The sequence below is a fragment of the Larimichthys crocea genome, chromosome VI (genome assembly GCF_000972845.2).
Source record: "Larimichthys crocea isolate SSNF chromosome VI, L_crocea_2.0, whole genome shotgun sequence".
In the NCBI taxonomy this organism is placed as follows: domain Eukaryota; kingdom Metazoa; phylum Chordata; class Actinopteri; family Sciaenidae; genus Larimichthys; species Larimichthys crocea.
Window position 1 is genome coordinate 7,488,601 of NC_040016.1, and position 13,324 is coordinate 7,501,924.

The following is a 13,324-nucleotide window of genomic DNA, read 5'->3' on the forward strand; positions in this document are numbered from 1 at the left end:
AACTATTTGTGATTATTTGCCCTCTGCATCAGTTTCACACTCCATACATTTATCTGTAAAACTTCTAAAAGCTTTGGAGGCATCAGCTCTTAAAACACATTGTCAGGTTACTTCTATTTATGTTTTCACGTTAATTATTTAAATATGTATGTTCATTTGTTTTAAATTTTACATTGGTTTATTTTAGGCTTAAAATGTTCCTATAGGCCTACTTCCTGTACGTTTTCCTTTTTATTTAAAAATATATAGGCATAAAATATATGTTTTTTTTTTTTTAATTCAAAACTATAGTCACTTCTTTACATGGGATCTTACCTAATTTGATTATTGTTTAAATTACTTGCAGATTAGTTGACAAACACAATAAATCAACAATAACTTCAATGACAAATTGTGTGTTTTGTCATATCTCCGTTCTTGAAAGAAATGTAACAACATGCTGCTTTGCTCTCGCCATTTTCCTAGAGTTTCCTACAAACTAGGAACTAAACGCCTTGGAGAAGACACCAAATAATAGTGAACTCAATAAAAGGAGACGCACATAAAACAAGGCATAACAATGTGATGCATGATAGACTGATCTTTTGCTTTGGAAAAACGGTCCAAGACAGAAGTGTATTGCAAATTATTTATAATCGCAAAATGTTGTGTAACAAACTGTTTTGATAAATACAAGCATTTGACAAAGCCTTATCTAAAAAAGTCACAGCCACAAAACACAAATAGATATGATATTTTCATTATAAAAAAAAAAAACTTAGAAAAAACAACTCCCAGGCCATGATATTTATACATTTGCATATTTCAAAATAACATAATTAAATTTCTGCTTTAAAATAACAAGGATAACTTAAAAAAATTACAAGTTCACACTGAGTTTCAGTCTTTTTCCTCACTTGCTGCTATGTACATATAAACTTGTTTGCAATGCTGCAAAAATGCCACTGTCTCTTACTCGGTGGAGTAGCTCATAACATTAAAGCAAACGAAAAGGAAAATAAGTGCCAAAAGCAGGGCAGCATACCCAAATCGTTCCTTGGATAACTTAGTGTCCTCCTATGAAACTGAGACAAGAAATCAATATCATAATTTTGGTAAATCATTTTGAGAAAGGGGCAAAAAAAAAAAAAAAATCATTTGCAGCACCTACAGGAGAAAACGACAGAGTTCCTCATGAAAGGGAAATCAATGTCACAAAAGAAGCTGCTTAAACGGTTTCTCTGCATTCAAGCTTTGTATTCAGAGCTGTGCGGGTCTTATTGTGAGAAAAGGCAAAGGAACATCTACTGAATGAAAATGAGCAAATTAATGAATGCAATCTTCTGTTCATAGACACACATACATACAGCCATTTGTCATCCATTCACACACTAACAAAACTGTACAAAAACATCTCAAATAATAACAATAATATTAATAAATCCAGACTTTACTCAGGTTTGTCTCAATGCCTCAATTCATTACTGACTGTTCTGCAGTATGACCCAACCTGGGCACAACTGAACATGAAGTGCACTTTTGCACTCATGCCTTATTTACGTCACGTTATTTCTTTCCCTTGGGCCAAATCCGACACTCCGTGTGCACCTGTTATCAGTGAATCTGTATCTAGATGTGTTATCTGGATGATGACATTTGATTAAAAGCCCTTTACCTTCTACATCTGGCATTCTGTTATCTCTAGTCTGCCTTGTTATGATCAGATCTTAATATGCAAAACAGGTACACAACACTGCTTGTGTCAGGTCAAGAAAAGCAATGCTGCTGCATGGGTGCGACCTACTTTTCCAGAGGAAAAAGCAATTTGTAGCTGTTTGACAGGCAGCAGGAGATACACAGATCCATCACCTTTCTTTTTTCAAGAATACATTGAGACCGTTTGGTGGGCTAGGGGTTTAAGGTGCTGACCATAAATCTGGAACATCCTTTGATGCATGTTTTTCTCCATCTCTCACTACCCTTATTTCCTGTCATCTCTCTAGCGTCAACTCCTGAATCGACTCCCAATAAAATACAGTAAAAGATGGGATTTAGATCTGACCACATGCAAATGTGTTCTGCAGCATTAACTCAATCAAACATCAGGATACAACTAGGATGTTTATCAAATATATTTGCCAGTTTAAACCAATTAAAATGTGAGCATCACCATACTGGAATTTGGCTCGAATGTTACTGTGGCTTAACTCCTGTGAGTGTATGTAAACACAGACTAACAGCTTCAAGAAAAGGAGGAGCAACTCTAATATAACCACCGACGGTCCTGTGAATGACACACACATGGTCAACATGGTTGTTGAGCAGGTTCAGGTGAATATTTCGTGCCAGCTAAAGGGAGATTCCAGTCCAGTAGCTGTGAGGCCATAGTGCAGTCAGTCTGTGTTGTCAGTGCTATGTTGATGCATCATCTGCCCTGTGCCAAAGTTTCACACTCTGCTCTTCTCTCACACACTTACAAACACACACACAGACACACTGAGATCAATGAACAACACACAAACACCCTTTCCTGCTAAGAGTCTTTGAGCATGTTGATGCGTGCGAAGATCTTGAGTGCAGGTCCCAGTTTAATGTTCATGGTGCTCATGAGGTGGTCCTCCTTTAACAGGAGCAGAGCCTGTCCATCAATCTCCTGAGACCGAAACTCATCTGCTATCTCTTGACAACCTGCATGAACAGCAGAGAAAGAAGTACATGCAGCAGTTATAAAGACAAAATAGTGTATATAATGCTTTATGAGTGTGTTCCCTGAACAAAACCGCAGTCTGTGTTTACTCCACTGACCTGGCAGTGAACGGATGAACTCGTAAACTTCCTCCACGTTCCACTTGGTGGGATCACTGGGGAAGAATCGCTGACAGAGAGAAGGTGCATCTCGACCAGAGCAGCCCTCTTGGTCTGAGGCCCTGCTTGGATGCCGGTGTACAGGGACCTGAGCCTGGGCCGGAGCAGGAGCCAGGGGTCCTGAGCTGGCTGCCGACAGGGGAGACGGTGGCTCCTCATAGCTGGACATGTCTGAACACGGGCTGGACTCCTCCTGACTGGGCTGTGAGGCATGCGGTGAGGACACAGAACCAACCTGAGTCTGCTGAGGTGAGGGGGACAGCTTCTGTAAAAGAAAAGAAGCAGGCATGACATCAGGACTCAGCATTCTCAGAAATGAATGGCTCATCAGTAAAACACTTCTGGGACATTGTGTTAAGATACAGCAAAGATAAAAGTGTAATGAGTAAGATTTATACTGTACGATGTGGATTATGAAACTCAGTTCCTGGTTCAAAGATGCAACAAAAGCACCCCCCACTGGAGGTGGAAGGACCCAACCTTCAATGCATTACATAACTCAAAACACTGAAGCTATTAAATGTAAAAAAAATACTCTACAGCCAAAGAAATGTCATTTTTTAGGATAAAATATTATGGTATACCGTAATGCCTATACATTTCTGCAGAATTTCTGCTTTCATTATCTTTACTACTTGTCTCTATTGTTTAAAAAAAAATTACTTTATTGTGTCATTACAGATTTCAGATAAGTCTTATCTTTAAACCCCCTGCAAATCCAGTTGCTTCTGACATTTATATAACGTGTGCAGGAGGCAGAAAACTACTAAAGCCTCGCTTCTCCTACTGGTCACCAATAAACGTTGACGAAGATGATAGAGCGCGTAATGACCCTTTAAAGACAGAGGGAGATCATCTGGCACTGAAACAAATGATGCCTAAGTTCATTAAAAAGCATGAGGCGTGAAAAGTGCTGGGCATAAAATATGCAGTGAAAGCAGTATGTGATGAGAAGTAAAATGTTGATGTGGATGTTTTACAACTGTGAAGGAGAGAGAGAGAGAGAGAGTGTGAGAGTGAGTGTGTGTGTGTGTGTGTGTGTGTATGTATGTGTGTGTATGAGTGCACGCGTGAGTCTCTGTTTCTGTACCTGCTTCTTTGCCTCTACACTGGAGCGCCCCTGAGATCTCCTACGCCAGCGATTCGTTGGTTTACTCCTCTCCGGACGGAAAAGTCCTATCCGCTTTGTGCAGCCCACATTGTACCTGTCCAAAAAAGCTCTATTATTATAGCTTTTCCATTTTCACATAATATAACCGACAAGAAAAACTTTCTTAAATGTGGATAAATCAAAAGGTGACTTACCTCTTTGCACAAACCACAGAGCAGAATCTTTTAGAGCCTTTGAACGTGTAGGCAAAGTCGACCCAGCCACAGTATTCACACGTCAGCTTGGGCTCTTGCTCTTTTTCTGTAAGGAAGTAAAACGGCATCAACATCAGACACACACAAAAAAAATCTGCTAATTTATTTTGACCACATCCGCAATCACCAAAATAAGAAACTTTAGAAAGACGTTTAGTAATCAGGATATTTAATACACTTGCATAAACTGGTTAAAATCAGTCCAGAGGTATAACCTTACTCAACTTTACTCAACCTACTCAACTTACTAACCTTACTCAACCTTACTCAACGGTTTGTAATACTCAGACAATTCAATGCAGCATGTTGCAGAAAGACATCACACTGAAGCAAAAGTTGAGGCAGATAAACTGATATTTGCCATTGATGGTGCGTTGTTTCATCAGAAACCCCTGCATTGACAGAGTAGTGTTGATGAACTGGATCCATTTAAATAAAAAAATTTAAAAAAAGTCTTAAGTTGGTCTGAAAGGAGTCTTAAGCCGATCAGAAATGTCACAGTTCCACATTACAGTTTTCTGTTTCATTTTGTTTATTTGCAGCAGCACGCTAACACGTGTGAACTGTTACTTCCACACCTTTCATGTGTTTCACTTGAGTGTATGTAGGACTTAATAATGGCTTTTGCAGCTACATTTCAGGTTGGTTTTGGTCTGGGAGAAAAGACAGATCCACACATAGGTCAAGTGGTTCGGTGAGAAGATCCAGAAGCATGTAATCATGCAGAGCGGCAGCGTTCTCTGTGACGATGCACAGAGGACAGCGAGTGCAGCACCAGCTCTTGTCATCGTTTCCTCGCAGCAGTTCAGGGCCATTTGTCAGGTCACACCAATAACGCTGCTGCAGTAACTGTGTGTGTTCAGAAAATGATGGCCGTGCCTGTCGTTATGAGGTTGGTGCATTGTAATGTTCACGATCATAAACAGTATGAATAAAAATTTCACAAGCCTTCGGGAGAAATCTGATCGGTGCATCCCTAGATTCATGAGTCACCTGCGCAGTGCGACACACACACACACACACACACACACACACACACACACACACACACAACTGACTCTACTTGTGTAATACTTTTTGTCATACCTGGCTGGTTCATGTCCTCGGGCTCAGAGTCAGTGTTTGCCGCGTTGCTGACCGGGGTTTTGTCAGGGTCTGAGGAGAGCTGATGATCCAGCTTCTTTGGGCTGTCGATGAGAATGGGCAGACGCTCCACCTGGTGACGGATAGATTAACATACATTAACAAATCTAGCAAAGTAAAATAGTACATGCTCCAGTGATAAGAAACGATAGTTCTGATTACTGTGGCTGGCAATATAGTTGAATAACACCATCATTTTTTAAGGTTATATTTCACTGCACTAAAAGAAGTGCTGATTAAACAGTCAACTGATAAAAAATATTATTAAACTTTTAAGTTTTAGATTTTTTCAAGTCTAGCCTTCAAAATTATTGGTGGCTGCAATCATTCCTCCTCGCCCAGTACGGCCGTAAAGCAACTTTCAAAAATCTGAATCTGTAATTTAATAGCCATTTTTGGTCTAACTCTGATAATCAACAAGCTACTACTAGAAACAGGGTTGGCGAAATAAGACATTCGACTGGTCAAATGTTCAATAAGTCAATCAGCAGAAAACGTATCTACAACCGATTAATCGATTCATTATTTCACTGATCCTCAGAGTTGCCGTGCTAAACCTGCTGACACTGCCACCAGCGCTGGATAAGTGAAGGGAAATGGATGGATGGATGTTTAAATCATCATAACAAGCAAAAATGACTTCTTTTTTCTCAAGTCACAGATTCTTCCTCTCAAATGTTTAAACTTCTGTTTATAGTGAGGCATTCCATCATTTTGACATTTCATAGAATAAAGTAAAAGCTAACTTTGCTGCAGATGCAGCCTCCATTCTTTTAAGCTGTATAATAACATGAATCCCTTGCTCTTGTTCAGCCCTACATGCACGTAAATACACACTTACACCAAATGTCCAGTAGGAGGCAGTGAGCCCCCAAGCATAAGAAATTACAGCAAGCACATGACAGTATGTTGCGCCTTAACAAAAGGCTTCAGTGAGCAGGTACACAGATACAGCAGGTAAACAACACAACATGTAATAACATCACGTGGAAGGGAGATGACAGATTAGAGGAGGGGTTGTTATGCCTTGAGATGCTGCAGTGTGCAGCTCATTACACACACCTTCATCCATCTGTACTCTTTCAGCTACAGAGTGTGACCTCACTATAATTAATGACTGAATCAAACAAGCTGTGAGCTGTCACTACTAGCGGTAACAGAGGGTTAGTGTTTGCCTGCTGACAGCTCCCTGCGGGAGAGTACACTGGAGAGTGTGGCGGTGGCTCTGGGTTGTTTATCATGTCTCGCTGCTAGTAAAGCTGAGATCAGGCACTTACACACACGGGGAACGGCTCAGCTCCTTCCTGGATGACAAAGCCCTCGATGACATGTGTGAGGACCTGGGGCTTGACGATGGCCTGGGGCGGTTTGTTCTCTCCGTTCTGCGGCGTGCTGCCCGTCACGGTGGGCGCCTCGCTCTCATTTCCTGAGGTCATGGCTGGAGGTGGGGTCCCAGGTGCAGCACTCGGCCTCTTGGTTGAGCCCCCTCCTGACCGAGAAATGAATACAACACATCCAGTTAATGAAAGCTTTTACTCTGTGAGAGCTGCTCACTGGTGGATTGATATTAGAGCTGGAAAAAAAAGTGTTAGATTAATCATTTCTGCCATTTTTCAAGCAAAAACACCAAAGACTCTCGTTAGAGCTTCTTGAATGTGATCATTTCAGGCTTTTCTTTGTCGTATGTGAGCGTGAAATTAATATTTTGGGATTTTTTGGACTGTGGGGTCAGACAAAACCAGCATTCTGAAAATGTCAATTTATGTTTTTCATTATTACACTGAGCATTTTACATTGTTTTGTGACATATAGGCAAAACAATGGATCAATAAATCAAGAAAACAATCAGCAGCTTTAGATTAATCATCTGATTCAATCTTTAAATCAAAAATGCCACAAACGTTCTTCTCAAATATAAATATTTGCTGCTTTCCCTTGTCATATGTGATAGTAAACTGAATATTTGGGGGTTTAAAGACATAGCTGTGGGTTTCACACATGTATAATGGGCATTTTTAAGTATTTTCTGCTATTTTATAGAAGAAAGATAAAAAATAGCAGCAGATGAATTGACAATGAAATTAGTATTTTTATGCTTTTTTTTGTAAAAGCTGCAGCTCTAAATGAAATTGATTTTATTTATACACAGCAATGTAGATGAGGCTGTATATTACCTTATTATTTGAATTATAAAATTAATCTACATCAACAAATTGTTGAAATGTCACTGGAGGAATAAAGCAATAGCCAAAGCTTCTATAAACATAAATTAAAGTAGTGGTTTGTCTTCATATAAATCACATATTATAGTACTTATGCATCTGATATGTATGAAGTTATATTAAAATCAAACCATCTATATGCAAACAGTATCCAGTCATGTCCACCTGTCTGTCACTGATCTGAATAAGTTTCCAGCTGTGATAAAAACATCTGAGCTGACCTACTGTCGATCAATAACAAACAGTAAATCCATCATGTATCGCTCCGACCATCACAACGACGACACCAAACGCCACAAAGCGAAAGTAAACACAAAAAGTGCTTTGTCATGTTAAAGAAAAGCCATCGGGGTTTTTAAAAAGGAGAGAAGCTTTCTTACCGCTGCCTTCAGAGACAAAACATGTGCGGCTTGGCTTGTTTGTTGTTGCGACGATGCGCCTCGCTCCGACCTGCTGCTGTTTGAGACCGCGGATCGGTTTAATCTGCAGCAGCGCCGCTTCACAGCCGTGAAGGCAAAGCTTTTAAACCAGGATCCGCCTCCCTGTTTCCTCCCACAGCAGCTAACGCTGTCATCTGTGCTCCTGCTCAGGCTGCTGCAGCACTGCTACGTGTTTAAATGGATTAAGGAGAGTGTCTCCAGCCTCAGCCAAATTGTTTATTTTTGCCCCCGACCAACTTAAAAAGTAATAAACCCGAGTGCATATGTTTTTTTTTCCAGCAGGGCCGTACAAAGATATATCAGGCCTCGTGGTCCAAGTCCCTCATCTGTGCACCCCTGAGAGAACACTATTTTTATTTAATTTATGTGCTACATAAATATCTGTTCATTTCATTTCCAAAGGTGGAGCCCTCTCCACACTGCCTGCAACATGTTCGGGTGGTGCTTTCAGACTGAAAACCGTGTTTTAGAGACATGCAAGGTGCTGAAGTTGGCGGGCTGAAAGATATCCAGGAAGTCCAGTTTAAATAAGGGATAATGGGTTTAAAGCATTGATGTATTAAAGCTCCCATGGGCGTCTACTTTCCAGTGAACTAACTACCTACTGAGGTTTTCTTGCCGGTTTTGGCTCCTGGCATCCCACGGCTGACAGATCGCTACTTAGCAATCTTTCCATCAGGAAAAGTCTGTAAACCACCACGGTAGTGTAACGTTGTTCACTGCTGGTCTCAGTTGTGCTTGAACCCAGTCCAGTCCAGCTGCTGAGCCCAGCAGATAGTTAATTAGAGGTTAGCTACTTATGTAAGTCAGGTTAGGCCAAAGCTATCTGTCCATCACTGAGAGTTGAAGCTGAGCAGCTGGAGGACATCAGAGGGAAATATATTGTGTATGAAATATAATCCAGTTTCACCCAAATCAGTGAATATTGTCACAAAGTTGTGATTTTGTACAGTAACAAGCAGAGCCTAGCCATAGCTGCTTGTAGCAGGCTTCAGAATAACAAACAGGAATCACCATAAGCTAATACAAATAATAGTGATGGATATTTTTGATCTATAACAGAGATCACATTCACAAACTTTCACATTTAAATGGAGAGTGCTGCTTTCACATGCGTGTTGCGTGGCACGTAGTGAATCAAGGTAACTGTACCAAAACTCTTCACCCAGATTCAAGAATAACAGCACTGCTTTCACTTTGACTGGATAGATACGGTGACGCACTTTACAACTTTGCTGTTATGGATGTCTTGATCGACACTAGACAATGTTCTTCTTCTCGGCCTTCATCGTAGCATTCATCTGACTGCAGTTTGTGGTGTTTTTTCAGGTGGTTCGGAAACTTCGTTGTGTTGCTTTGTGGCTCATGCATCCTTTGCATATGATTCGTTCTTGCTTAACATCACTTCAGAGATGAAAAGAAAAAAAAAGCACTTGACCTCAGTCCTAAATGCACAGATGTGAACTGGTGGGCTGCTGTCTTTCTTTGTACACTTCCATTTAAATACTACAAAGAGATGTGACAGTCTCTGAATATCTGGCAGTGGAGAGCAAGGCTGAAGACATTCAGTGCACATAATCTTTGTAGGCGGTGACCTTGTATACTCAATAAACCGCTTTGACTGAAAAACAGCTTCTCTCTGGAGGCTATTTCTTTAAATGCGACATTTTAGTAAGTAAAAAAACTGAAACCTATCTTCATCAGAGTGGATTACAGAAATAGTTTCCTGCTCTGGTGGTGAACAGTGCACCTCCATGGCACATCACACCCAACTCACTGCCCTTAAAACAGCAATTTGTGGTCTGCAGAATGTTTCGTTTTACAAGAAACACAGCATTAGCACTATTTCCAACCATTTGGAAAAAAAGACATGTCACCATAGAAACTAATCCATGTCAACATTTATAAAATACGCACCAAATAACTTTGAGATCAGCAAGAAGAGTTTAGCTGCTACACGATCATGCACTTACACTAGCTCAAAGCTACAAACCATGAGTGAACAAATCGCTCATCAGAGCCAGATTTATTTCATTTATCTGAATTACCTGGCTGACAAAATGTGCACAACAGCAGAAAATGCAGCGATATAAAAATTACACTGTACTGACGAGGCGACATTTCTGGGATTTTCTTGATATATGCAGCTAAAAGCTCTTAACTGTAAAAGTATAGAAAGTCGACCCACACTTTGTCTTAAGTTGGGAAACTTTGAAACTTCCAAGCTACAGTCATAATAGTCTATGACACAAACATTGTCTAATGGGCGAAAGCTGGTGTGTAACTGCAAAGTTATTAAGTACAATCCACATAAACAACTCACACATCGACAGTCATGAGTGTTCTTAAAGCGTCATTGAGGAAAATGATGCAACACTCCCTACTGATGCTTTATAAACTACACTAACTTACCAGTTTATCAGCCTTTATCACAATACATGTCCCTTATGAGTCTGGCTATATTACTGTATTCATTCAATAATTATTCATCATAGTCACTGACTGACTTATTTTGACTGATCTTCAGGGCATTTCTTTGTGGGTTTAAATGTTCGCACAATACAAAATATTGAGTAACTCATGGGTTTTTTTGGCCACAGCACAGGGGACATTACAGAGGCTACAACAAAGCAATAAGAGACAAAAGAAAGTGAAACTAAATGTGCTGCAGAGACATGAGAACATGTTCCGAATTACAAGTAAATATCAGCATTGATTTTTCTCTTTCTCATTGATTTTTCTCTTGCAAGAGTTGGTTAATTAAAGAAGAGCAGAGCCGATATAACGGTACACTTTCTGTGCCAAGGGGAAAAGTTGGAACTCTGTTTTTAATTTGGTACTTTTGGTCTTCCTGTTCCAGTGGCTAACTGCTTAGAGAGTTTGTCTACCAAAGCGTTTGACTACTCCAGAGAGAGTCATTTAGCAGCTTGGAAAATAATGCTGAATCATTACCTTGTGGTTGAGCAGCTGGTGTAGCTGGGTCAACCTTGGGCTGCTCTACAGATTTGGTGGGTTGTGATGGCGAAGGTGCAGGTTGCTGTTGCTGTTGCTGCTGCTGCTGCTGTTGTTGTTGTGGTGGTGGTGGTGGTGGCTGCAGCTGTGTAGTAGGGGTTGGACATGTCTCTCTAACCACAAGTGACGTTGGCTTATCTTTACAGTCCTGAACCAGTCGAGAGGCCTATGATGTGCATAAGGAACAAAAGTTAGGAGAAAAAAAAATCAGAAAGCTCATCTGAGACAGTATTGAAAAGACAGATCAGAGACTGTTACAACTTTTAACGTCAGTGACTCAAAGACTGAAAACCATTAAGGCTAGGAAAATATCTACACCAGTGGGAAAATATTACACCAAAAATCCCAAACTCAGAAGATTTATGATGTATGTTTTGGAGTATGAAAGAATTCTGTGGGTGTTGTTGAAACAGTAGTTTGTTTTGTTGGTTACCACTTCAAAAAATGGATGTGAACAAAACAGTAAGTAAGGATGATAAGTGGAACAGAAAGTCCAGAAACCTACGACCCATTAGAAACAGAGGACAAAAATATGAATTACATTCATTGTACAATTCTGGAAACACAAAATAGGTAATATGCTACTGGGAGAAAGTTATACCCTCCTATACCTCTCTTCTAAAATGATGTTCTTTCAGAAAATCAATTGTTTGTCCAGACTGCAGCTTCGACCTGATGGTGGCCCTCCATTTTATGGCAATTTATTCAACACTTGTTAAGACAATACACTCAAAATGATAAATGTCAACCTCATGGTGGGAGTAGAAGAAAAGTCAGGGGATCCCCAATATCATTAAGATGCATCATTTGGGAACCATGCATAAGTGTACAAAATCTTCATACAGTACTTGTATTTGATACCAAATTAAGACGAGACACTAAGACAGGGAGACAGTAACTGTCCAAACATGGTCCAATCTGTCTAAACTGAATGTAAACACAACTTGATAAAGAAATAAGGGCCTGTGCCCGACCTGCTTTTACACCAGCTTCCATTTAATTTCGTTTAATAAACCATTAATGCTGGCAAAGGTTTGTTTCAACTAATGCAGATTTGTTTAAGACGTCAATGTGCGCAACTGTACTCACCGTTGGCTGTATTTGTAGGTTGATGGCAGTGAGCTGGACGGGCTGAGCTTTGGCGTGGTTAAGGGAGGAGTGGAGTGCATGGGGGCTGATGGTGGAGTGAAAGATGGTGGCCTGCTGGCTTGGTGTGGAGGGCTGGTGTGGAGCCGGTTTGGGCAGTACGGGGACAGGGTGCTGTGATGGTTGAATAGAGGCCGTCTGCAGCAGCTGGCCCGCGGTCCTCTGGGATCCCTGACTCTGATGGACCACAAACTGCTGCTGCTGCTTGTGCTGTTGAACCAGGGAGTGGGGCTGAATCTGAGTGTATGCTGGAATGAAAACAACAAAAACATAGCTAAATGCTGTGTTCACCACCCACTATTATTTTTGTTGCGTCCTAAATTCACTAGCCAGAAAATTGTAGTTTTCTCTGACACTCAAACACTCAAAGCAGAAGGCCATCAGTGTTTATCTTTCACTCTGGAAGCAGATTGACATTGAAAAGCATTTAATACATTTTACATTAAAAAGGTTATTTTAGTTAGCATTAAAAATATATCTTAGTTTTCAAGTCTCACATGCTGTATGAGCTCAGCTGTACATTGAAATATTCTTCCCGTCCATACAGTTATAACAAGGGATTTTGGGGGGGGGAAGAGGTTTTACTATTGGCAAAGTGTTTTGCATTCAATGGTGCTGACACCAAGTCAAATCTTTTGATTTGTTGATTACCAGAAAACAATTTTGCAATAATTGTATTAATACATTAAAGGTCCGGTGTGTAGGATTTAGTGCTACCTAGCAGTGAAGCTGTAGATTGCAACCAAATAGGGATGTAACGATGCATCGTGACACAATTAAAAATCGGTACAAATGCGTGACGACTCGCATCGGTTGACAGAAAAAATTAATCGCGATTCTTGGCGAATGCCAGAGAAGTAGGATATGTTCTTTTTCATCTTTTTTTAAATTAGAATTAGGTTACGTTATCTTAAAAAAAAGTCACTGGTTGGTGATTCATTTGTTCAACGTCAGGCATCAAGTCACGTCACTACGTAGGTTCGGAGCACAGAGCGAGGGAAGACATGGTGACAGTAGAAAATAGCTTTGAAATAGAGGACGCAGTTTGAAATCACCTGTGTGGCTGCATTTTGGTTTCCTTATATACACAAACACAACTGGTGAAAATGGACAGACAAAACCAAAACAGCATGTAAATATTGCAAGAGACTG

The 13,324-nt window shown here is 40.4% G+C and overlaps 1 protein-coding gene across 2 annotated transcripts in view; it reads right to left on the reverse strand.

Moving 5' to 3' along the window:
• Positions 1 to 614: 614 nt before the first annotated feature.
• phc2b (polyhomeotic homolog 2b (Drosophila)) overlaps positions 615 to 13,324 on the reverse strand; it is a 34,583-nt gene continuing 21,873 nt past the window's right edge. For both annotated transcript variants that reach the window (XM_019272681.2, XM_019272680.2), the window contains exons 8-15: positions 12,116 to 12,420; positions 10,967 to 11,192; positions 6,630 to 6,841; positions 5,296 to 5,425; positions 4,150 to 4,255; positions 3,935 to 4,049; positions 2,785 to 3,109; positions 615 to 2,667 (exon numbers count right to left, since the gene is read on the reverse strand). In XM_019272681.2, coding sequence (XP_019128226.2) covers positions 2,513 to 2,667; positions 2,785 to 3,109; positions 3,935 to 4,049; positions 4,150 to 4,255; positions 5,296 to 5,425; positions 6,630 to 6,841; positions 10,967 to 11,192; positions 12,116 to 12,420 — 1,574 coding nt within the window. In that variant the 3' untranslated portion in view covers positions 615 to 2,512. The remainder of the gene's footprint in view (positions 2,668 to 2,784; positions 3,110 to 3,934; positions 4,050 to 4,149; positions 4,256 to 5,295; positions 5,426 to 6,629; positions 6,842 to 10,966; positions 11,193 to 12,115; positions 12,421 to 13,324) is intronic.